Here is a 25,855-nt window from a genome sequence, read left to right as displayed (position 1 = left end):
TTTAGAGCCATGTGCATATGGAGCGACATAAAAACATTCCTCACTGAATGATGACATCACTATGTCACAGCAATTTCCCCAGCTGATAGACTACAGAGTTCCAATAAAGGCACATTGAGGGGATGAGACTGGAGACACAACAACAAGTGTCTTGTTGTTATTGAATGAGTCTGATAAAGTGTAACATTCACTTAAGTTGAGGACAGAGTGAGTCTGTTTTTCTGACCTCAAAACAAGCTATGCTTTGCACAGAAAACTGACACGGACATATCTGCAGGGTACAGGAGGGTTTTTTTTTTCCAGTGAACCTTGGAAGAAGTTTTGACTGGAGAGGAGAGACGGCATTGAAGCAATCCAAAAACACAGCACACAGCAAACCAACTTCGACAAACAAGAAAAAGTATTTCAGAAAGCAACAAACAGGCAGATAGAGAACAATAGAGCAACACACACAAAGCAGGATTAACATGGAAATGTTGCCAGCAAGACAAAGTTATCCGCTATTTACCATATTGCCTCCGTGTTCTTCAGTGAGCTGGTAGAGCGTGACCGTGGCTTAAGAATGATACTCATGGTCTGGATTTTCCCTCCACATCCACGTGCATAATATATGTCCACACATAAAGCCACACACACACACACACACACACACACACACACACACACACACACACACACACACACAACACACACACACACACTCGGGGCCACCTAGAGCCCACAGTGGCAGCTTCCTTCCCTCAGTCCGGTGGGGTGGTCAGCTCTGCGGAGCTGCTTGACACCAAACCAGAGAGCAAACCCTCCGTCCCGACAGTATTCCACACTGCTGCTCCTGGTCTTACTCCGATCGTCTGACAGTCCGCTGGTTCGTTACCCGTCTCTCCCTTTCTCACACTTATCTTTCCTCCCAGATCAGCGTGTGATCGTCCTCTTTCCTAATCCAGCCATGCACTTACTGTGTTGCTCCTTCTCGCTCTGCTTCTCTCTTTCAACCCCCTGACTGGTTGAAATAAGATCTCCTCTTAGTCCCACGTTCCTCGTGTCTCTCCCCTTACCTCTGTCTCTCTTACTCTGTCTTTTTATGACTGTGTTCTTGTCTTTGAGCTACACGAGTGAGTCTCTCTCTTCGTCTCTCTCTCCGTTTCCCTGAGCTGCAGCTTGGGTATGTCTGGAGTGGGAGGGGTTGTTTTGATAGTAGTAATTTCTTTAAAGGGCGGGACTTGTATCCTTCAGCGATTCTAACAATCGTCTTAAGTGTCAATCACTTGGCTACCACAGTAACCTAAAACCAACAGCTAAGCACACCAATGACCTGGTGAGATGCTGCAAAGATAGTGTTGGCTGAGTTTCAGCAAGTGAGTCTAAAAATGGAGGAAATAAACTGAGAAAATAAAGAATTACTGAGAACGTAATGCTTTTTTTTGGCGGACTTACAAATACATTGACCAGGGGTTTAGACTGTGTTAGCACACGGACAGATTATTCAAACTGAATGTGTGGAAATGTGTGGGAATAAACAGACAAGGTATGAGGTGGGCAAAAGGGACTGAAATAGATGTAGAGCTTGTGAAGCGTAAATGTAATATTTATCCATAGTCTACTTCTAAGTAAAGAAACGTATTAACATACTGAACTGTAAAATGAAATCAGCATTTTTTTAATGCCTAGATCATTTCAATGTTTCATTTTCTCAGAGTTAAAACTGTGGTTTCTAAAAATTTGGATTTCTAAATTTGTCTATGCTGTGTATTTGCACATTTTACAATAATAAAATAATTATTTCTACATAAAAGACAACATTAGCTGGCTATGAAATGGAATTATCAGCGCGTTAGATGACATAATCTGCTCCTAGTGATGTGGGCCAACGAGCTAACTTTAGCTCTCTACCAGGCAGGCAGGTGTGTCAGGTGTCTGTCATGTCAGGCAGTCAAGTGTGTAGCTTGGATGTTGCAAAAAAAATATAGCACACAATAAACACAATACATTTAGAAATATATACGCCAATATCAACACAGTCTGTACGCGTGCACCACTTCAGCTAGATTTATTCAGTATACATGTATGGATACATTTAGGATATTTGATCAAAGTTTGTTACCGAGCAGGACACAACAATTGTGCTCTAAGAAATAAAAACCCACAAGAGTATAAACAGACGATCCCAACACGTTCAACCAGAAACCCTGAAGCGTCGCGTACACATTATTGCTGCCCTTTCATCGTGAAGGCAGTGAGAATATTTCCGCGTCATCAATAGCATAACTGGCTGCAGACATAAGTAACGGTGGAGTGACATCAGTCGGAGGGCGCTTATCTTTTGTTTGAGGGAGGTATGGGACGGAGAGACAAAAAGCAGCAGAAAAAGGAAACGCATACAAGGATGTGCTTTTATGTCACAGAAGAAAGGAGGCAGATCTGTGGAAAGGACAAGACGGATGTCAAATACTAATATCTGGTATGTGCACATGCAGATGAGCTGACACGCAGAATGCACACATGACACATTAACAGGGATATGCTCACTAGCCATTCATCCAAACACCTCCAGCTAAATAATAATGCAACAAGTTAACCCTCACGAAATACATTTATGTGCACAGTAATGCACTGAGTGAGAAATCAGCTGAGGGATCTTGGCTCCTCTTCGTATTACTATGTGTCTATCAGTTTAAAATGTCGTGGCGGACCAAGAATGAAGTCTAACGACACACACTTGTGAAGCTTTCCACTCTAACTTACATCTCCTGAACAGAACTCTTGATTTCACCACGGCGGTGCTGGTGGCTTTTACATTATTATACAGCTAAAAAAAAAAGTGACCGTGTGTGAAGCACTTCCAGTGATTCACAGTGAGTTGAATAGGCCCATCTAATGCTTTCACTGTAGCATGACAGAATGATGTAGTTTATAGCTCAGTCAAAGTGGTGAAACTAATCCTATTACCACGGTCGGCACATTCCATGTGGTCAAGGAAAGAACAACAAAAGAAAGCGGTTTCCTGACGAAAACTGGGCACCCCGGCTGCTTCTCCTCTCCACTGAAACCTTATGAAACCCACATGGAAACAGAGCACATGACATGATGACGAGAGCTATGCAAATACCCTCCGACCCACATCACCTGAGTGCCTTCAGCGTTTAAGCAACACATTCAGATGACATTATTTTACTTTAAAGGCACAGATGGGTTGAAACAAACAGCATCTCTCATGATTTCAGCAGCAAAAACTTCAGAACTTAGGTCTTTAAGACTCTGGCTCTGTGAGCAAAACCAATATATAACGTATATTACATATGCAATATCTAAAAAAAAATACAGTCAAACTGTCGGCTCTTTATTTTCCTTCTTTAGGTTTAGGTCTTGTAAAAAAGAATGTAGCCCACTTGCACTTCATGAGTATTTACTTTTAGGCTACACTACTGCCATCTCCAGGAAGCACAGATGTATGACACAAAGAGCGAACCATATCCTGCTCAAGTGGGGTCACGTTTGCAGCAAGCAAGAGTGTTACATTGCCCAAAAGTGAGAAACAAATTGTATAGTCAGTATGAAATTAGACTTTGATGAGTACATAAATAATATGTAACTCCCTCAATACCATGAAAGCGCAATACATCAGCCTTAACAGGAAATTTCAGTTTTCATATCAACAGATCATATTCTCTTTGTCTTATTAAAAAAAAAAAAAAAAAAATCAACATATTGCTGAAATTGCAACATTTGGTTCACGTATTTTTTTATTTATTTTTTTTTACACAAAAACAGAAGCAAAGCAAAACAGTTACCGCTTAATTTGATGTAAACGGTATACCTGCTATCATAATAATTGCATGCTAAATGTAATATGTTCATGGTGACATTAAACCACTTGTAGCACCATGTAATAAGCACCATTTACTGCCACCTAGTGTTAAAATTAATGTAATTTTTGTCATAAAACCAGTTAAATGGATTAAGTAACTACAATAATTGACAAAATTATTGATTTCTTTTTCTTTTTTTTTTCTATTTTAAAGGACCTCTTCCATAAACCAGATTCAGTGTGTCGTGCCGGACACTGACTGACACACACACACACACACACACACACACACACACACACACAGTGAATGATATAAATAGCACTTAACAAAGGAGCAGGGAGTGAAGCACAGATGGCTGGTCCACAGTATTGACAGGGATCCATCCATATCTATATGTCTACAAACGCCACCAGCCATTACTGTTCCTTCATATTTAAATATCACAGAGGCACACACACACATACAACTGAAATTAGTGTTTACGCACACACACTCACACACAAAAGCCTGACAATTGGGAAGAGATGTACATCAGATGATAGCACACTGGGGTTGTGGACTTCATGTTAGTCAGAGAAATGCAGCAGGAAAATGGGCCTAACAAGGTCTTAAAATTTCTGTGAGCTTTAATGGACACAGAGTGCTCTGATGATTAGCTTACACTCTGCTCTGTTAATGAACGGACCTGTCCTCCTCAAGACCTTGATGCTTTAGACGATGACTGGATGGAACCTGCGTATTTATCATTTACTTTGCTTTTAACTGTGTTTTGTAAAAGCAGAGAAGCTTTGTTTTGTTTTGTTTTTTATCATGGAACACAAAGCAACACAAACATGCACACAGTTACACACACTTCAGGCCCACACTATAGGTTTAGCAGAGCAAATAGCAGAACTACAGCTTCCAGGGAGCTCTAACAACACGACCAGCCACCAAGCAACGACCGTTTACACAACACTCGGCTCCAGTTCTGTGTTGTCCAGATGGAACAATTCATTAGCTAATGATCTGATAAGAGAGAATACAAACACTACATTCATACAAGTCATGTAACACATAAATCCAAACACATCAGATAACATAGTCAAAGCACACACACACAAAACAATAAGAAAGAGCACTTTTAAGCAAGACAACCATCCAGTTTCACCAAGTTTTCCTCTTGAACCGTCTTGCTAATCCTTATTTACCAATTTACTTACCACACGCAAGCGACAGTTGGATGTTAACTACACTGAAGGAGGAAAACAAGTTGAGGCTGACACCGATTATAACTTTAAGAATATTGATGATTTAAAGTAGTTCCGCACATGAAAAGTAACTTTCAGGAGACAACAAGAAAATCTTTTTTGTTTAAGGTCCCCTCCCAGGACACACCCTCCCACAAATAGTTTCAGTTTCAGAGATGAGCCATACCCTCTCCTGCCCCTAGGTTTGATGTCGATGGGCTTGTTCGTAGCGTAGGGCGAGCCATTGGAGCAGGCGTGGCGGTAACGAGCTATCCTCTCCAAAGATAGATAATCTGAGTTGACAGGCAAACTCATTTTGATGAGGCTCTTTTCCAGTGCCAGTTGTGGCACGACAGATATAGACGGAGAAAGACTGTGAACAGACAGAGTGACAAGCCTGATAAAGCTGTCTCAATAGGAAGGAGGGAGGAGTGAGTGAGGAGAGGTGGGCACGAGAGGAGAGGAGAGGAGAGGAGAGGAGAGGAGGGGAGAGGAGAGGAGGGGAGAGGAGAGGAGAGGAGAGGATGTGACTCTCCGGTTGAACAGAGAAAAAGATTGAGAAATAATGACAGTAAGAAAGAGAGATGCATGAGAGGGAGGAGCAAAGTGCAGCGGGAGAGCAAACTAATTTAGCTTTTCGCTCAGATAACCACTGGGAGTCTGTGTTGACAGCCATATGAACCACACGTTTTTAGTGGTGTAGCAGACTTGCTGCAAAGTTACTTAATCATGTCATATGTGCAATAAAAATCTGCTTTATTTCAAGCAATCGATGGACAAGAGTGGGGTAATGAACAGCGTAACGTGGTATGAGTAAAAGTTCAGATTAAAATTCAAAATCATGACAATTTTAACAGAAAAGTTAACACTGCAAGCCCTGCTGGAGAGTATCTTCCATACTGATTCCCTCTGCACACTACCAGAAGGTAAAGTTGTGCATGAAACCCAAATCGGTCATCGTACACTGGCCAGCACAAACTGATTTATTTAAGTTTAATACATCTTGTTGGACCTATTCTTCACCTGAAAAGTGCCGGGGAAGTTGCAGTGCAGCGAGTGTTCATCAACAAGAGGTATGAGTATGTGGCAGTATTTCACTGTGAACACAAAAGACTGATATAAAACATGCTACCAAATGACCAGTTCCACACGAGTGTTATTAACCTCTCTCTATCGTTTCTTTTTTTTCAAAATTGTATGGGGCCGCTTTTCATGAGCTGTCACGCAAATGTTGAGCGAGTTTACTGGATGGAGGAAGGAGAAGGAGCTCTCTCTATTTCTTCTTTTTTTTTATTGCTTATGTAAAAATGACATAAACTATGCATTTGCACAGACTACTTAAGAATTGGCGGAACTGCTAAAACCAAGAACAAGAGAATTAAGTCACCTCATGCTGGCTTTAATTTGACCCAGAAGTCTAATATTATTTAATGAAAATGAATGAAACTAACCTCCCCAAGGTGGACATCATTGGTATAAAACTGAAAGCCCCCAGGCCACACTGCAATCCCAACCCTGGTAGTAGCTATATTTCACCACTCGGGGGCAGCAGAGTTTGACAATCAACATGCCATCAAGTAAATAGCAGTAACTTCAGTTTGAGCCAGCACATTTGAATATATTACTATTTTATTTTTGTTTTATATAAAGCACTGTGTGGAAAATAAGGTGTAGTGATAGTAAGAGTTGTAGATGCAAATGAATCAACTGAGCATGGAAATGGGTCTAAAGAGTTCACTGTCATTTAATACCATGTTGTAGCATTTTCAGATACTTCACCACTGTAAAAATAAAGAGCTGTAAAACACTGCAACTGACGACCACCGGAGTGTTCTGTTCCTATCCGCCAGCAGGGGGCAGTGTGCTCTGCAGGGAAAAATGCAGGTAAAGCTGGGTAACAGCACAACTAACAGAGGCACAACCACACAAAGCGGTAAATCTCTGCGGAGTTACAGCTTCTGCTCGGCTCTGACAGAAGCAGCAAGCATGTGACAACAGCTCCTGGGTGGACAGGGAGGCTGTCAAAGTCACAGACGCAATGGCAGTCACAACAGGCTTCTCCATTCGTACCGAACATCACCACATGAGCACACCTACACACAAGCCCACAAGTGCTGTCTGAAAGCAAGTACTGTAAATGCACACACCGCAACATGTACAAGCAGATAAAGTACACACAGATCATTACACCAACGGCCACACAGTGTCAGTGCCAGCGATGTGCTGTGACAGAGCGCCAGGTGACGGTGGGACTGTCGTCACTCAGTGTCCCTGCAGGCTGAAAGCCATCAAACCAGAACCACTGTATCTGAACGCTGAAGCATGTACGTACAAGCTGCATCCCTTAGTATGTCTTCTAATTTTTTAATGATATGCTGCAAATCTAATTTTTTTTGGCGTTTGCGCTTCAACTAAACCAGAGAAAGAAAAGAAAACATGAAAATTCAAAGTTTTTTTTTGAGTTACATCTTAATACAACAATGATTTATTTTCATGGTTGCATAAAAATAAAGTATGCAAGAAAAACATACTAATTTTTCCACACACTTTAAATGCATTTTGACAGTGATGAGAAAGAAGGTAACAGAAAAGACACTAAAAAAGGAAATAGGGAGGAAATACAGAAAAATAGCTGAATAGAGTAATCAATGTCAGGGATGAGTGGTGTGGTCAGCGAGTTCCTGAGCGATTTCAGGACAATCTAGCCTCACAGTCTGGCTGGGACTGAGGCAGAGGGAGGATAGAAACAGGAGTGTTACGTAATTCGCAGTAAGACATGACGTTAAGCCAATAAAACGAGACTGGTGAAAGAGGAAGGCGAGTTCGATTGAAGTCTGTCACAGGAACAGATCATTTGAATTGAGATAAGCCAATTGAATACTTTGGTTTTGCGTGAACTTATACATTTGTTCATATCTTCTTATAACAAAAGAAATCTTTTTTTCAAATGTAAGATGCTGTCTGAGGTAGGGATGATAATATTCAATTCACTGGACTGAGTAGTGGGATGAGACCAATCAACATTAAACACAGTTATTTATCAATGTCATCATGAAATTCATTCTCATCAGTTAGATTCATTCACTCTTGGTGAGGCGCCGTCTCAGTTTTTAGGACCACTGCACAAAAACGATTCCTTTGGCATCCACACAGTAAAGAACTACGATTTTTATCAATAAAAAGTATCTCCCTCCAGGAGGAACATTTTTTTTATCGGTGCAAGAAAACAAGAAGCTTTGTAAGAACCACAGCAATGAAAATAAAGTCTACAATTAGGCCAAATTTGGGAGTATTTGATCAAAGGTCATGTAAGGACAAGTGTATATCTGACCAGACATTCAATGACGGCTTTCAGAACATCGTATTTAATGCAACTACGATTTTCTTTTCGTAGTAGCAAAAAGAAATGAAGTTCAATACCTAGCCTTATTAATCAGTAGCTCTAGAAGCAGTATTATCTTTTGGGCTTTGAGCCTGCAGCATATCGGAGACTGAGCTCTCCCTGTTTCTTTGACACATGTTTCTTCAGTGACGACATGATTTAGGGACAGCAGTTAACCATACAAAAGCAGGTAAAAGCAGTCACTGTTTTTACATTGTTTCCGCCCTAACACAAATATTAAGACTGTGAGGAATTAGGAGACAGAAATGGCATTGGGCTTATTCAGTTGCCACTCTGCTGCAAAGCTTTGCCCACAGACAAGCATAGAGAGTGACAGGGAGGTAGGGGATTTGCTCTCTACCCATCTGTCATGTTCTTACATCTGACATGTCCATCAAGAAAACACCTCCTCGTGAGCTAACTGAATGCTATGAGAAAGCAAAGGGTGACAGTGTGATGCAGCATGATGAAAATAATTTGTCACAACTGGGACTTAAAGCTACTGTTGCAGCTTAGGACCATGGCAACTGCACCCCCCGCTGCTGCTGCAAGAATATGATTACAATGATTGGGTATTTGTTTTCAAGTATGTAAATCAGCACAGGTAATGTGATTAAGAGACGACAATGGAATGGTAATTGCGATTCATGCGACACTATTTTTCCATAAATGGGAACAGCTCTCAGCCAGTCATGCTGCCTTGAAAACAGCTGTTGTTATGTGTGTCAAGGAGCAATTCCTTCGCCTCAGCTAGAGTAGCGCCTCCTGCCTGCCTTCACAGTCCCCTGCTGGATTCATGTTTATAATGTGGTTTCCATGGTGACCTGGCAGAATTCAAAAGGGACAGGTAGGTCCTCGCAACCAATCAGCCCTCAGTTGCTAAGGACGTGATGGCAGATTGTGTAACGAGAAAATGAGAATGGCAGGGTCAGAGACGGAAACAGGGAGTGAAGTGATACAATCAGAGGGTTAGGAATTTACGTGTTAACATACCCTGATCAAAATGATCAACACAGGTACTTCAGTGCAGGATGCGACTGTGATTCATGCAGAGAGATTAGCTATTAACAGCAGCCACTTAATATTTCACAGCCGCCATGGATGACTTACCTGTGCTCTATTTATACATCCAGCTGACTCACTCACTGGCTGGAGAGAGGATTTAAGTTGGCTGAACTATTGTTTGCTTCACAGACTCACTGAAGCACAAAGGAGAACAGAAAAACACCAACATCACAATATAAAAAAAAAATCAAAAAAAAAAAAAAAAAATCAAAAAAATCCGGAGAAGCGTGACTATTGAACACAAGACCAACAGAAGCTCTTACTGTTGCGGCACATGTTTGTGAGTGTGTCCATTTTGCTGCATAATCTGTCAACCGAGTGTGTGAGTGATGAGCGAGAGAGAGTGTGTCAACAACAAAACCTGAAGTGCTGCATTGTCACAATTAGGAAGCATCTCAGAACAGCTTGTACTCTACAACCAATCTTCCTGAACACAAACGTAAGATTCCATGCAGACTCACAAGGATTTGTGTCTCAGGATTAAAAAACACGTCTGAGACAGGCAAATTCAAACATAATACATCCACACTGAAACGAAACACAGCTTTGCTTCCAGGCATGTAGCTGTTGTTAATGTGTAAGCGTCAAAGTGTCAAAAAACACTCAGTGCTGGCACACATACATAGCCACCAGACCACTGGCTCAAACACCAACAAAAGCAACTGTTTACAATCCAGGCTGATGCTATTTGGTGGGTTTTATAATCTGGAAAAAAAACATTTTAAGTAGCCTGTGCCTCGACAAGCCAAACACAAACAGCTTTATCCATTAATCTCAAAAGTGGTTTTGTAAATGAAGTTTGCTGTGCACCGTAAGGCAATGAACGGCAGAGCCAAACACTGACAAGAAATGTGTTTTTAGTATTCCCTTCACGAGCTTGTGTGTACTTTGGGCAGTATGCTGACACTACAGAATATCATAATATTGGTCTTAAACTGCCTTTCATTGTCATGGCTGCTCACAAGCTCTTTGAAGGTCTGCTGTTAAAACTCACAGTAAACTCTCAGTTATGGACATCACAGACACTATTTGCCTGGCAAGCTTAGACAGTTTTTTGATGGACACATGAAAGGGGACATTAGTTATTAGATGATAACGGGATTCAGACAGCCATAGACTGAACAATTTGCTCATACACATCACACATGGGCACGCGGTTCTTGCTGTAGTGCACCTCAAGCACATGGTGAAGCTAATAGGTTTAACTTGGCAGCGGCCCCAGTGATGTCAGAGTAATCCCTCATTAAAACCTTGATGACATCACTGCACTGTTGAGAGTGTGTGAGAGCTGAAGCCACATATTTATGTGCGTAAGGGATACCCTGTACAGCGAGGATGCCCCTGCCGGACTCCAGGTAATCCAGGTTAAGATGTTCCTCAAAACACACTCAGGGAACATTAGCGTCAGAGTGGCCATCTTGATTACACTCCAGACCCATATGCACTTTTTGAGCACGCCTCCGCAATCACAGAAACAACTTCAACCTCCCGACAGGGATGTAAGAAGAAAGGGTTGAGAGGAACTTGTTAACCTAACGTGAACTGCCGTCAAGTAATACCACTTCAAAAAAAAACTTGCAATGTGGCTACCTAATCACAGTGTTATGTGTGTTGTTTTCAAATTTTAATTCAAAGACGAATGCAAATGCCACTCGGATCAATCTCAGTACAGTTAAGACATATAAAGTTGACTTATTCCTGCACTTGTTTTTGTTGTCACACTTCTGGTATTTCACTGTAAAACAGTATCGAGATATTGCTGATAGGTGAGTCACAAATGTACAAATAAGACAAATAAAAAGTGTAGCAGTGATGTGCAGATGAGCTTTGCAGAGCAACTTTTCCAAGCTCAGTGAAGAGGAAGATAATAAAGAGGGCCATTAAAGACATGATCGAAAAGGAAACAACTTCCAGGGTAGGTAGCATGGCAAATGACGAAAATGACAAGACAGAGCTGCTGCAGCTGAAAATCAGAACAAAGACAGCACATGGGGGACCCGTTGCAGATGGTCAGTAAAACAAGATACATTTCGGAGCAGAGGGAACAGATAGCTGATTTTTGTATTCTTCCTCCTTGGATCTAACCTTTTGCATTTAATGGACAAACCAAACTCGCTCCAGTTTCAAGCCAAGTAACTTAGTGGAGTTTCCAAACCTGCAATTTGTCCTGTCAGGTGTTAAATTACATGTTTGTAGTGAGGCTAATATTAATGCATGAGGCCCCCTTAACTCATCATGTTTACATTGTCAAGATGAATAAATATGAGGCACATTTTTCGCCTTTGTTAGAGCAACACAGATCAACCTACCTACTCCCCTCATCTCAGCCCAATAAAAGCCCCTTTGGGAGGACTTGAAACAGGACCTTTGAGCTGGTGAAAAGAGCTAAATCCCTAAGAAACAGTCAACAAAAAGAGGTTCAGTAATGGATTGTGTGTCAAATGAAGAGGAAGATAAGTGCAGGTATTCATTGTCATCACAAATTCACTGTCTTCGCTCGTGTCCATTCCTGTCCTGCTGAGAGAGTGTTATTCTACACCCCGCAATGTGCAAGTCTGTCTTACCGGATGGATGAGAAGTGAAGCAGTTTCAGGTTGTGCAAGTGGGAGTTCCCTCTAAGGAAGCACTGAACAAATGCATTCATAATTTGCCAGTGCTTGCAAAAATACAGAGGAAGGTGAAATGTGTAGACTAAACATTGGTTATAAAAAGAGATTGGATGTGTAGATTTTGGAAAGGAAGTCTGACACAATGCACCAATAACACTAAACAAAAGACAAAAGCAGATACAATCACAAGAAAACTCCAATTGCCCAATTTATACTATGTGTGGACTTGAACTCTCCAGTTTAACTTTGTAATACAGCATTGTCTCTGCCAAAGTGTGACATTATTAAATACAACTCGACAAGTTATTCACCTTGCTTTACCGTCACAGGTTTCCTCGCAAGCATTAGATGGAATTATAATACTGCATAAGTATGTCATATTTATAAATCCCGCCAGACGCGTGTGCATGCTTGAGGGGACTCCCTCTCCCAGCCTAAAACCCTCCTAATCTGTTTCTATGCCTTCTCATAAACGTTGTCGTCATCATGGAAATCTTGATTACCATCATCGTCACGAGCAATTCCCCCCTGAGATGAACATCGTCATCACCATGTTTTTCTGTTAATACGAAGTAATTCCCATCACGCTTGTGATGTTCCATGTCTTATGTCTGGAACGCAGACCACAAGGGAGGTGGCTGAACTAAAAACAGCTGACTGAGTGAGATCAGCGGCAAATGAGGGTCATTCTCTAGGGTATGTTAACACACGTTTGAATAGCTCAATCTAAAAAGGGGTCACCGGTTAAGTTAAAGCCTCTCACAAAAGCAGCAGCCAAGAAATAAAAGGTGGAAGATGCCCCGCGTGTGCGCGTGCCACACACACACACACACACACACACACACACACACACACACACACACACACACACACACACACACACACACACATCTCCAGACAGAGAGTTGGCATAAACTCTCCAGTCTTATCTTAAAGATAACCCCTGGGATAGGTTTCTACACTGTTTTCCTTGAAACACTATTCTCCACATCTTGTTGTTTCATTGCAACTATTTGTTCTTTACGCTACAGTGGGAGTATATAACACACTGCTCTCAGAGAGCAGCTTTGTTCGTGCAGGAAAGGGCCTGGGCAAGATAACATCTGCTGGCAAAAATTCTGGTTTTGTTTGGGTCAAATGCTGACGTACACGGCTGCAATCTAATCATATTTCCTAATTTCTTTGTATTCTGCCCTTAGCCCTTTTGAATCAGCACTGACATTTGAATGTCAGGATCTCTGTTTGTATCAACAATTAAAGACACTACACAGCATACTGTAGAGGAAAGGACATGGACAGAGTATTGTGATGGACTTTAGGGATGCAACAAATATCTACTTGTATTTATGTGAGTATATAATGTCAAAAGTAAAAAATGCCCATCATAGTTTAAGTGAGCTTTCATATTGACAACTTCATATTGCGTGTTTTGCCCAATCAGTAGTCCAAAACCAAAGAAACACAAATCACAAAATACAAGAGAAATATTAACAATTTCTTAAATTTATGAAGCTAAAACCACTCACTCATAAGAAAAATCACAATACACTCTGATGTTTTAACAAACCAGTCTTTCATTCCACTGCATAGTTTACTATACAGGATCAAGCAAATATTAGATATAAAGTAACCCTATTTTTTATTTTATTTTATTGTATTTTACATTTACAAACATCAGCCATTCCCCTCTACCATTGCTCGGGCACCTCCAGCTCTTGGAGCTTGTAACATTTGTGTTTTTGATTTATGAGGAGCTCACAAAAGCACCTGCAGCTTATCCTCTGCCTCCAATATGTCTGGCTGCCACGCTGTATTCTCATTGATCTGTCCATCTTTCTGCTTCGGTCCCGGTGATGAACACAAAATTGAATACCCCTTTCTAGCAGCTGATGTGCGGACAGCAGCGAAAGACAGCACAGGCTGAAATGAACAAAATTGAAATGAAATGGATATTTAAAATGGATATGATGTCAAAGCTGCCTCAAGGCAGGAACTGTGGCCTTTCCATTCATTTCATAATGTATACCAATAAACAATTTATGTAACCCTGGTGTTATGTAGACATATTTGCTGTAAAGACTGGATTGTTTCTCTGTTCTATTGATCTGTATTTATAATTCATTATAATTACCGAAGACTAAGTAGAAGAAACAGTTGGGAGTTGTTGCAAAGCGTGCCCGTGTTGTAGTTCATAGCTCAAAAGAGCAAGATGGACACAAATACGATGTATTATTGTATTATTTTAGCAGTCCATCATCAGCTATATAAACAGACAAATAAGCACAAAGGTTGACTAATTGTATTCGTCTGGATAACAAGAAAACATATATGTTAAAATTTAATACTGCTAATACTGCTAAACTGTGCAAGCTTACTGTTGTCTGCCAAAGTGAAAGTGTGTTTTTGGCTTTGCGCTGCTCTCGCGAGTAATGACAAGCCTTCATCCAGATATTCCTCATCCTGCACTGCATGTCATTTGGTATGTTTCATGTAACACATGAAGTGTTACTGTGTAACACATAGGAGAGGGTGAGAGAGTGAGAGAGTAAGAGAGTAAGAGGGTGAGAGAGTAAGAGGGGAAGAGGGGGATCAACCGAAAATAAGTGGCAGAATAACACAATGAGAAATCCAAGAGCAGCAAAGTGTGAAAGATAAATTGGATGATGGAGCAAGTGGAAGGCTGGGAGAGAGAAGAACCTTAAAGACTGCCAGTACTGACTGACTCACTGTGTGTGCTCAGACAAACACACACTAACAGCAAGATGTCCTGGAAAAAAAAAATAGGTGTGAAAAAAATGAACTAATCATTTAGCAATTCAAGAGAGAGGCTAAATGAAATTCCTCTGGCAGAGAGAATGTGAAACAGTGGCGCATTGGTCTCAACAGCAGAGTGTGCTGCCCCGTGTGCAAATTAAAGTGAGGAACTCAAACATATCAGGAAGAACATGTCTGTCGCGCTTCATGCCACTTCACAATCAATTGAGCACTGCACTGCTTCGCGGAACAGTTGGGTAACAATAGCTTCCAGGTAATTCTTACTATCCTGGTGCTTCCTTACATAATGCAGACCTGACTCTGATGTTAGCTGAACCTAAAACTAAAGATACAGTAATAACCCTACTCTTTTAAAGAAGACGTATCCCATGACCTGCTTTTCTATTGCACGAAATTCATTTATTTGTCCTAGACATTGTGGGCTGACTGACTATACGCAGCTGTTTGATTCAGTGTATGGCTGAAAATGGGGCACACAAGGTAAAACAGATCAATCTGTATACATTTGTATGTATTTGTATTGACCCTGTCCAAAAATATCCAAATTTTCATTACCTGACAGCTGGTATATTACAGCTTTGCTTTTTGTTACAAGGAAGTGTGTATATTTTTAAGTCGTTTTTTTTTTTTTTTTAATATATATTAAGATGCACTGATTTGCACTGTAATGTGAAAAATAATCTGTGTGTTGTGTACAAGCCCAGAGTGGTTATTAATCAGAATGTCCACACTTACAAAGCAGCCAGGTTTCTGTGAAAGAATGTAGTGTGAGAACAAGTGTGAAGAAGAACGGAGTGTTAGACTGTGTGGCTTTTTCAGGGGGAGTGAACGGGGAGCACCTTTAATAAGACTGAGTACATCAGCATAGCCCTGCACAGTAGACTGGCAAAGATTGATGCAGCAGGTGAGCAGGGATATACACACACACACACACACACACACACACACACACACACACACACACACACACACACACACAAAAGCACAGTTCTGGTGGTTCCCTGGGACAACAGTGACTGATGACTTTGTCTCCTGAAAACTGACAGCTGGTCTCTGCTGTCTCCAAAAAGCCCATTTTAAAATCTCCGCCTCAGTCCCAACAAAGTAATTGAAAGCAATCTAAAGTTAGGCTGAGATTGACCCAGCAGCACAAGAATCAATGAAAATGTGCAATGGGAGAAAGCCTCAAAGAAATGAGATAACAATTCCTTGTGTCTTGTTATCTTAGTGACAAAATGTGGTGTGTCTGAGGAAGCCACCCATGGGGCCACCAAGAGCCAGGAAGAGAGGATGAGAAGGGGGGCTCAGAGAATTAAACTTCATGTCCTTCAACACCTTCAGCTGGGTACAAATACACAAAAATGTCATATGTAAACCATCAATTATCCACCTACACTATACACCCTGCAACATTTAGTCAAGAGGGAGAGAAAAAAAAACCGATGCAGCAATGCATTTCCAATCTTTGTTCTAAATATAGCCATGTCTATTCTCTCTCTGGTCTCTGAGGCACTGGATTCACATAATTGGATTACTACACACACTTTTCATTTCCTTTCTGGTTACTGTTTAATGAAGTTTAGACAATCATACATCTCAGTTTATACATTGTGGGGCTCGAGGCAATACCCTGCGTATCCAAAAATGTAGCGTTAAATACAGTTACTGCATTGCTACTGAGAGTCTCTATACATTAAAGTTATGCCAAGCAGCATTGTAATCAATACAGATGCTAAGTGTAAAAATAACCCTACAATAATGCTGCGAACATGCTAATGGAGAGAGAGAGAGAGAGCATAATCATCTTTCGTGGCCTCTGTGGTGAGAAATACAGTGGGTACGGAAAGTATTCAGACCCCTTTAAATTTTTCACTCTGTTTCATTGCAGCCATTTGCTAAAATCAAAAAAGTTCATTTTATTTCTCATTAATGTACACTCAGCACCCCGTCTTGACAGAAAAAAACAAATGTAGAAATTTGTGCAAATTTATTAAAAAAGAAAAGCTGAAATATCACATGGTCATAAGTATTCAGACCCTTTGCTGTGACACTCATATTTAACTCACATGCTGTCCATTTCTTCTGATCCTCCTTGAGATGGTTCTACTCCTTCATTGGAATCCAACTGTGTTTAATTAAACTGATTGGACTTGATTAGGAACGGCACACACCTGTCTATATAAGACCATACAGCTCACAGTGCATGTCAGAGCAAATGAGAATCATGAGGTCGAAGGAACTGTCCAAGGAGCTCAGAGACAGAATTGTGGCAAGGCACAGATCTGGCCAAGGTTACAAAATCATTTCTGCAGCACTCAAGGTTCCTAAGAGCACAGTGACCTCCATAATCCTTAAATGGAAGAAGTTTGGGACGACCAGAACTCTTCCTAGACCTGGCCGTCCAGCCAAACTGAGCAATCGTGGGAGAAGAGCCTTGGTGAGAGAGGTAAAGAAGAACCCAAAGATCACTGTGGCTGAGCTCCAGAGATGCAGTAGGGAGATGGGAGAAAGTTCCACAAAGTCAACTATCACTGCAGCCCTCCACCAGTCGGGGCTTTATGGCAGAGTGGCCCGACGGAAGCCTCTCCTCAGTGCAAGACATATGAAAGCCCGCATAGAGTTTGCCAAAAAACACATGAAGGACTCCCAGACTATGAGAAATAAGATTCTCTGGTCTAATGAGACCAAGATTGAACTTTTTGGCGTTAATTCTAAGCGGTATGTGTGGAGAAAACCAGGCACTGCTCATCACCTGCCCAATACAATCCCAACAGTGAAACATGGTGGTGGCAGCATCATGCTATGGGGTGTTTTTCAGCTGCAGGGACAGGACGACTGGTTGCAATTGAAGGAAAGATGAATGCGGCCAAGTACAGAGATATCCTGGAAGAAAACCTCTTCCAGAGTGCTCTGGACCTCAGACTGGGCCGAAGGTTCACCTTCCAACAAGACAATGACCCTAAGCACACAGCTAAAATAACAAAGGAGTGGCTTCAGAACAACTCTGTGACCATTCTTGACTGGCCCAGCCAGAGCCCTGACCTAAACCCAATTGAGCATCTCTGGAGAGACCTGAAAATGGCTGTCCACCAACGTTCACCATCCAACCTGACGGAACTGGAGAGGGTCTGCAAGGAAGAATGGCAGAGGATCCCCAAATCCAGGTGTGAAAAGCTTGTTGCATTATTCCCAAGAAGACTCATGGCTGTACTAGCTCAAAAGGGTGCTTCTACTCAATACTGAGCAAAGGGTCTGAATACTTATGACCATGTGATATTTCAGTTTTTCTTTTTTAATAAATTTGCACAAATTTCTACATTTCTGTTTTTTTCTGTCAAAATGGGGTGCTGAGTGTACATTAATGAGAAATAAAATGAACTTTTTTGATTTTAGCAAATGGCTGCAATGAAACAAAGAGTGAAAAATTTAAAGGGGTCTGAATACTTTCCGTACCCACTGTATGTGGACTCAGCGAGTCCAAATATGTTATTTTAGCATTCAAAGGTTCAACAAATCCACTTGTGTATTCATGCAAGGGTGGATGCATATATGAATGCATATTTTAGACCTAAAAATATATTTATCTTTTCGTAATCTTTATGAGCTTTCTTCTTTCAGCGCTACTTGGCTTGTGCACCACATATGTGACACAAAAATAAGGGGACGAGTCCATTATCAAGGTGCAATGAATAATGCAGGGACTCCCGAAAGCTCCTTTTTTACTCATACACAGTCACGTGGTCCATAGATTTACTGTCAAGAGAAACAGGAAAAAATAAATCCTGCCTCAGGTTTAAAAGGAGTCTGACAGGCTCATCTCCCATCTTCAGAGACAAATGCTTGACTCTGACAACTGCGACAGCTCTGAATTGTTGTTTCAACACTGTCACTAGAATTGCACCATCCATCCAGTTCAGCTTCACAACACATTCCAGCAGACTGGGATGTACATCTTACCTAGATTTTCCTTAAATGAATCAAAGCACTACAGCAAAAAAGGGACGACTGTATCAAAGCCAATGCGTGTCGAAAGCAACACAATTCCTCTTTTTGATATTTGTAATAGAAGCGACTGTGATTTACCGTTTATTATTCAGGGTTCATGAATTTCAATGAGAGCAACAGCAGCGTAAATTAAATGTGATATGCTTAAGTAAATAAATATTACAAAACTAAAACAGATGTGGTGTGTAGCTTTAGACACTAACTTCCAGGCTCATTCATCTGAACTTGACTCTGTAGTCATCCACGACTGCATCCGAGTGTAGAGGAGAGAAAGGAACCAGGATGTTTGGCTGTGTATCTGTTTACAGAACGGTCAAGAATTACAGAGGAATATTTCCTTTGTAATCTTCTTCCTGACTCAAAGGCCGGCCCACTTTCTGTCTACGTGTGCACGCGAGTCGGTCTCACTAGCTGGGTGGACACGTTTATGTGTGTATTTTTGTTGTCGCCATGACGTCTGCGCTGAGTTCATCTGTTTCTGTACATTTATTCTTCTGTGTTCGGTTGACTTCTCCGCAGCTCTAAATAAATGGATTATTTTCTATTCTATTAGCTGACATGGAATTCAATGCTTAAATCTATTGAATGCAATTATCACGCTCTCGTCATTCTTTGCAATGTGAGCAGATGAATCAAGAGACGCAACACACTGTAGATTGCAATGGAATCTAATATAGAAATCATCTTGGTGCATCCCCCCTCCCCGCCTTTCCATGTAAAGAGAGAGAAACAACAGGAAATGTTCAAACATGGCATGCGTATCTTAGCTTTCAACATAATTAAAACAAAGCATAGAGAATACCCAGAGGCCCGGCGCTGTTTATGATTGAAAAAAAAAAAACAACACAAAAAGTGTGGTTAAGACTGTGGTAAAGTGTAGCAAATGAAGCATGTGTGTGTGCATGTGAACTGTTGCATCACAGAGGAGAGTAATGCTGAAGAACAATAGTTGACAGGTCTGATGGAACGCTATAGCAGTCAACTGTTGAAGGCTTTGACAACTTGCCTAAATATCTTTTGCTTGAGAAGCGTTAAAAAAACTCTGGAAAAACATCGGTGGAAATACGAACATTGTTCATATCCCAGCGGCCCACTCGGATGACATCACTGACTGCTCTGTGTCCCTCCTAGTTTATAACATAGCTGGGAGACGATGATTCCCTTAAGATACCCGTCCTAAGTGTGACTAATTAGAACAAGACAGCAGAAAAACCGAACAACACAGCACTTTTATCAAAATATTTTTTCCAGCCGTTGAGAAGCGATTTCAGTATTACAACACCTCAATGTGCTTGCTATTTCTGACTCGCCCTCACATTTATGGATCAACTGAAGCAGTTTGTGTGGGGAGAAAATGACAGGAAATGTCTGGGCCATTTAACAATAAATTCCCCTGAATACATCTGAGCTCGGCTTGGGAAAAAAAAATGACGCTGGACTGGGCTTTACTTAAGGGAATTCTAACCATATCACAAAACAACAAACATGCTGACAAATTAATACGCAAAGCGACGAACAACTTTACATGTTTTACATTTTTGTAACTGTTAAACATGTACACAGTGAATGAACAGCAGTGAAGTCATTAAAGGCAGAAAACAAAAACATCAACAACAAAAACATCTTTAAATCATCACCACTAATACTCACCATATCCAGGAGTGTCTTCTGAAAGGATAATGGCTGAGGTGCATCATGGACCTATCACTGTGAACACCTGGACATTGTCCAGGCTTCATTCCGGCGCTGTGTCAGGACTGATCCACTTTCCTGTTAACCCTTCACCCTTTGAGCCCCCCTATTTATTTAGCTATCTATCTACAGACACCGCTCCACTGTATCCGCAGGCCCCAGCACAAAGTGTAGTATCCCATAGTAAAGTCCACTGCTGTGATGTGCACATTCAGACCAGTCCTCCAGTAAAGAGCCACTTGTAAAGTTTCAGTATCACTTCTTTGGTCCTAGGTCATCATTACAAAGAAAGCAGGCTTACATCTAACCAGGCAATCTTAAAAATCAAACTATATAGCACCATGAAATCCATTGAGTTCCAGAAGGAAAACAGAAATCCCAATGAAAGATGACTAAAACAAGAAACGTGAAATAGAATAAACTGGAAGCAGACGTAATCCCAGTGAGAACTGAGTCTCAGCAGTAGAAGCACACAGGCGGCCACCCAGCAGGACCAACTAAGCTCTCCAGCCGCTGCTCTTTTTTCCGTGGTATTCTTCCGGCAAAGGTTTGGAAATTACTGTCCCACATCCACATGGTGAACCGGTTCAGGGACTCATTCCTCCGGAAAACATTCCTTTTCCTGACAGCCAACGACGCCGGTTGGAGAGGCAGCGGGAGTCACACCAGCATGACAGAGCATGTTACACACAGAGTCACTCACGCACTCACGTTGGCTTTCATCCTCTTGGTTTTTCCCCATTTGTCTCTCTTATTTTGTGTCTCCCTCTCAGTTCTGCCCTCTCACAACCTCTCAGGAAGGGAAGTGAGGAAGTAGGGGCAGAAAAAAAAAAACAGTGAAGCGTCTCCTCAGTGTCTCCCCTTCTCTCCGTCTTGCTGTCTGTTGATCGTGTCTGTGTCTCTCCCTCTCCCTCCCTCCCTCCCTCCCTCCCTCCCTCCTCCCTTCTTGCTCCAGTCAGTGGGATGTCCTGACCCTGTGTAATAGGTGTGCCTGCCGTATCCACTCAGCTAAACCTATTGATCCTCTTACCACTTCATTCAGAGAGGAGCAAGTCAGCATATGTGCACACAGAGGACTGCACATAATTACATAGGAAGCCTCTAGTGTATACTGAATAGTAAAATGGGCAAAGTGTTGACAAAAGCAATTCCCTTCATTTCCTCCGCTTAAATCTCCTGCTCTACTTTTCTTTCCTCGAGTGCGTGTTTGTCTCCATTGGAGCCCTCCTTCGTCATAACAACGCGAGCGCTGCTGTTGCCCCGTCGGTTTTTAATTTTTTTTTTTTTTAGTTCTTGCTCCTCTCAGCACACCCTCTGTCCGTCTCCAGTGTCTGCATGCATGTTAGTGAACACACGCGTGCGTGTGCATGAATACCATAGTTTGTGCGCGTGTGCCTGTAAAAGCACGCAGTGGGGCCTCTCAAGGCATGTTTGTTTAAAAAAACTTGTTATACAGGATGTCGGTGCCCTCACTGCAGAATAATGCATTCCTCTGCTCTTCCACCAGCAGCTTTGGGCTCCTGATAGAGTCTGTGTGTGTCTGCCTATAATCCAAACAGCGATCAAAGAGAGTAAATTTCATGATGTCTTTTCTGTCAACTCAATCACAAAGATAACAAGACAAATCAGAGCAAATCTACATTTTATTCAATGCTGTCATTCAGAGTGCATGTCTGCGTGTGTCGGTGTTTGCCTCCATGTGGAGGAGTGACTTTGCGTGCACATATTAATTCAGGCATTTGTTTGCGATTGGTTGGTGTTTGGCAAGGAAGTTATGAGTCGAGGTTGAGGTTAGACACACTAAGGTTGTGTGTGTGTGTGTGTGTGTGTGTGTGTGTGTGTGTGTGTGTGTGTGTGTGTGTGTGTGTGTTTTGCATTAAAAGCCATAGCTGTGGCTAAGCTCCAGTTGCTGCGGTCTGAAAAACAGGATCCAGCACGGCTTCTTACACACATCCTGCCCAACACACACGTCAGCAGCTTCTCAACTCCTGCCAAAAGTCAAACCACCTCACAGCCTCTGTAAGCCTGCACCTTCAGCCACAACAGCTACTCTTGTACAGGGCGGAGGAGAGTAGACTGTTGAGGAATCTGCTTGTCGGAAAATGAAGACAGAATTGCGACTCTTTGGGGAGACGTGGGTAGGTTGTGTCTGTGCGTGTAGAGGGGCGGGGTTGACAGTTTAGGTAGCAACAGGGAGTACACATTTAATTTAAGTGTCTTTAAAGGTTAAAGAAAAAAAACAGCTAGAGAGCATTGGAGCACCTGCGATTCATTATGGACGCATACAGGAAAAACATGAACTCTGCATCTGTCGGAGATTTATTTTTAAAACAATCCCATTGTTTCAGACATCTTGCATGCAAATGGAAAGCGGGGCCAGAGCTCTAATAACAAGAATATAGACTGTGTCCTTGTGCATATGTGTGTGCTATTGCATAATCTTAGTCTCTGTTTTGGGGTTTGTTGGCCCCTGCTCTACTCAACACTGGTGAGCTGTCACGACTCATTCTGTAAACTGAGAGATTGGAGGAGAGAAGAAAAAAAAATAAAGTAAGTGTAAAGGCAGAAACAAATGTATACAGAAAGCAAGAGGGTGACAGCGAAAGAGAGATGTAGAGGGAAAGTACGGTCGAGGGTAAAGGTTGATGAACGGGCCAGCATCTTTAGAAAAAGAAACAAACACTGTGAAAGTGCAGCAGCAGCAGCAGAACACGGCAAGATTGATTAACACTAAACAAAATATGAAATGAAGCCGTAATGTATGGTCAAAGAAACCTTGAAACAACAATACAGTATGTGCCCGTCATGACGCTGCAACATATCGCAGCCATAAAACACTGGAACAGTATTAACGTATCATCATCTGTGACCCCTGCTTGTAAACAGAACAATGGTATTTACCATCTCCAAAATATCACATCATATTTGAATCAGGAGGCCTTTTTCCATTACATTAGTGGTCTGTCTCTGTAACTGGGCATCCGGAGAGAAGGGTCTGATTACAGAATGGGACAAGTACGTATTGATTTCATGAGTAGTGACATTTAGCAAAGCACTTTTCTTTATTTTCCTGCAGATTAATTGTCCAGAGAGCATGAGCTGAACAACCTCTATTTAAGTCATGGAGCTGGTCCAACAGCATGGCCTGCCAGCGGCATGACTGCTTTAGCTCCAGGTGTTTGCAAATAAACTCACACGCAACTCCTGAACTTGTAAAACCTGCCAAGGATTGCTGGGTAAGCTTTGTAATGAGAAAATCCATGTATATACTGTGTTGTGTATTAATGCCTAGTCACGTAGTAAATTCAATTTCTGGACCACAATTAGCAAATTCAAAGAATTCAAACTTTTAGCAGCACGTGCATTTGATGATGTAGCTATCATTACATTAACATCATTTTTGTTTACATTCAAATAGGAAATCTCTCTAGACATTGAGTGAAAACAGGGCCTCATGCACATTATTCCTCCGAGGTAGGCCAGCTGTCTATCACTCTGTGTTGTCGTGGAAGTGCCTCTGGCCTGGTCCTCCTTCTTGCCATTCACAGATGGTTATGCAGTGGCATTTCAGCAAAAGGTTAACTCATTCCCCCTTCAAATCAGATATTTGTAATTAGATTCCCACAACTAATGGGGACATGGAGGCTTCAAGGGCCATTTGTAAAATGTGAAGAAGTTTAAGTGGCCAAAAAAATTACTCACTTGTGGAGTGTGGAGCATTTTTTTCCCTTCCCCCCGACTCTTTGATTTTAATACAGACCAAAAGACAGACGGGAAGGACTTAATCTATTAGAACAAAATTGCAGCTTTTCAACAAAGCAGCAGCTGTGGGTAGTGGTGATTGTACAGCTCTGCAAATCAATTAAAAAATATTTTTACTAATTAGTTATTTAACTTTTACTTTGATAAAAACGTGGCTGCATATGGTCTGATTACACAACTGAGAAGAGCAATTTTAAGAATAATAGCACAAATCTGTAATAACAGTAAAGGTATCCTTTAATATTTTGATTTAAGCTCTCTAAAATAAAATACTACGCAACATTACCATCATTTGTCTACTGCCTAAAATATATATCTAGTTTTAATTGCTGTACCTTACTACCATAGATTTTTCATAAAAATGGACATAGTCTCGGTGTTTGAAAAATGAAGCCAATGCAGAAGTGCCTCAAAGTGCATTACCACTGTGGACAACCAGGGGCTGGCTTAAAAAAAAAAAACAAAAAAAAAAAAACCTCTAGCTCCATTAGACTCCTGTTCAAAAAGAATCAACTTCTCTCATAAAATAAAAAGCAGAGATGGGCAGATGAAGGGTTGGTTGACAGTCGTCACAACAGGGAGCCGGGAGTCTAGCGTTATGTAAGTTTGAATCTTCAATAATTTACAAGATGTGATAAGAAATGACCGATATCATTGTACATTGCGCTGATTCACTGAAGACATCGTAATATGCCAATTTGATAGGCATCGCTCATATTTACTCCTTCTGATCAGTGTTCTGGTGGGCGCTGGTACAGGCAGTGGGCAGTTTTGGGTTTTCAGTCAGTTCCACCCCTCACTCCTTTCCAGTTTGCCCAAATATGTTCACTTTTGGCACTGAAAGAACAAGATGGCACCAACCAAAATGCCAGACTCGAGGCTTCAAAACGGCGGCTCACAAACCAATCGGTGATGTACGTCACGGCAGGATGTCACTTGCTATTTACACAAAGAGTACTTCATGTTATGACTGTGCTCAGGCTGGCTGAACGCATCATCAGTTTAAGCAGAGTGTGTCTAAATTCGACAGTGGATTAATTAGGCTTATAATGTGCTGAATTACACACTGAAATACAGTAATATATTTATAATAAAATAGGATTCAGGTTCTAACACTGGTTGTTAATCTACCATACAAACAGATAGTTATGATATGTCTGTTTCATCACTTACCCCCTGTAAAAATGTATAACAACAGACAGCATGTGCAGATCAACACCAAAGTAAACAGGACTGAAATATTAAAACAGGATTCAAATTCAATTTTGTTTTTCACCAAGTGTACAGGAAGTAAACTAATTCTGCCTTCATTAATAAATCATCTCAATCAGATGGGGGGGCCAGACAACATCATGGTTAACAGCATCATAAATATCCAGTTAAAAACCACTAATTGTAAATGCTGTTATCTATTTTGACTGCTTCATGAGGCTGTTTTCAGGGAGCTGGTACAGATGGGAACGTAAGGAAATATCAGTGGTCCATTACCAGAGGCAGTCCTCACTACAACACCATCTGGTAAGGATGAGT

At 41.4% G+C, this 25,855-nt stretch overlaps 1 protein-coding gene across 7 annotated transcripts in view; it reads right to left on the bottom strand.

Moving 5' to 3' along the window:
* Positions 1-25,855, bottom strand: part of pde4d (phosphodiesterase 4D, cAMP-specific) — a 137,809-nt gene that overhangs the window by 32,270 nt on the left and 79,684 nt on the right. Inside the window, exon 1 of one of the 7 annotated variants that reach the window (XM_069178057.1) lies at positions 20,522-21,464. The exons of 4 other annotated variants lie outside the window; for them this stretch is intronic. In XM_069178057.1, the coding sequence (XP_069034158.1) occupies positions 20,522-20,610 (89 nt within the window). In that variant the 5' untranslated portion in view covers positions 20,611-21,464. Of the gene's footprint in view, positions 1-508; positions 1,191-20,521; positions 21,465-25,855 lie in introns of those variants that run through there. 2 more of the 7 variants (XM_069178058.1, XM_069178060.1) reach the window with 2 other exon arrangements.

Source organism: Embiotoca jacksoni, unplaced genomic scaffold (genome assembly GCF_022577435.1).
Source record: "Embiotoca jacksoni isolate LCO1_2020_lvr unplaced genomic scaffold, fEmbJac1.0.p SCAF_8, whole genome shotgun sequence".
Classification (NCBI taxonomy): Eukaryota; Metazoa; Chordata; class Actinopteri; family Embiotocidae; genus Embiotoca; species Embiotoca jacksoni.
This window is presented reverse-complemented; position numbering and strand designations above follow the sequence as displayed.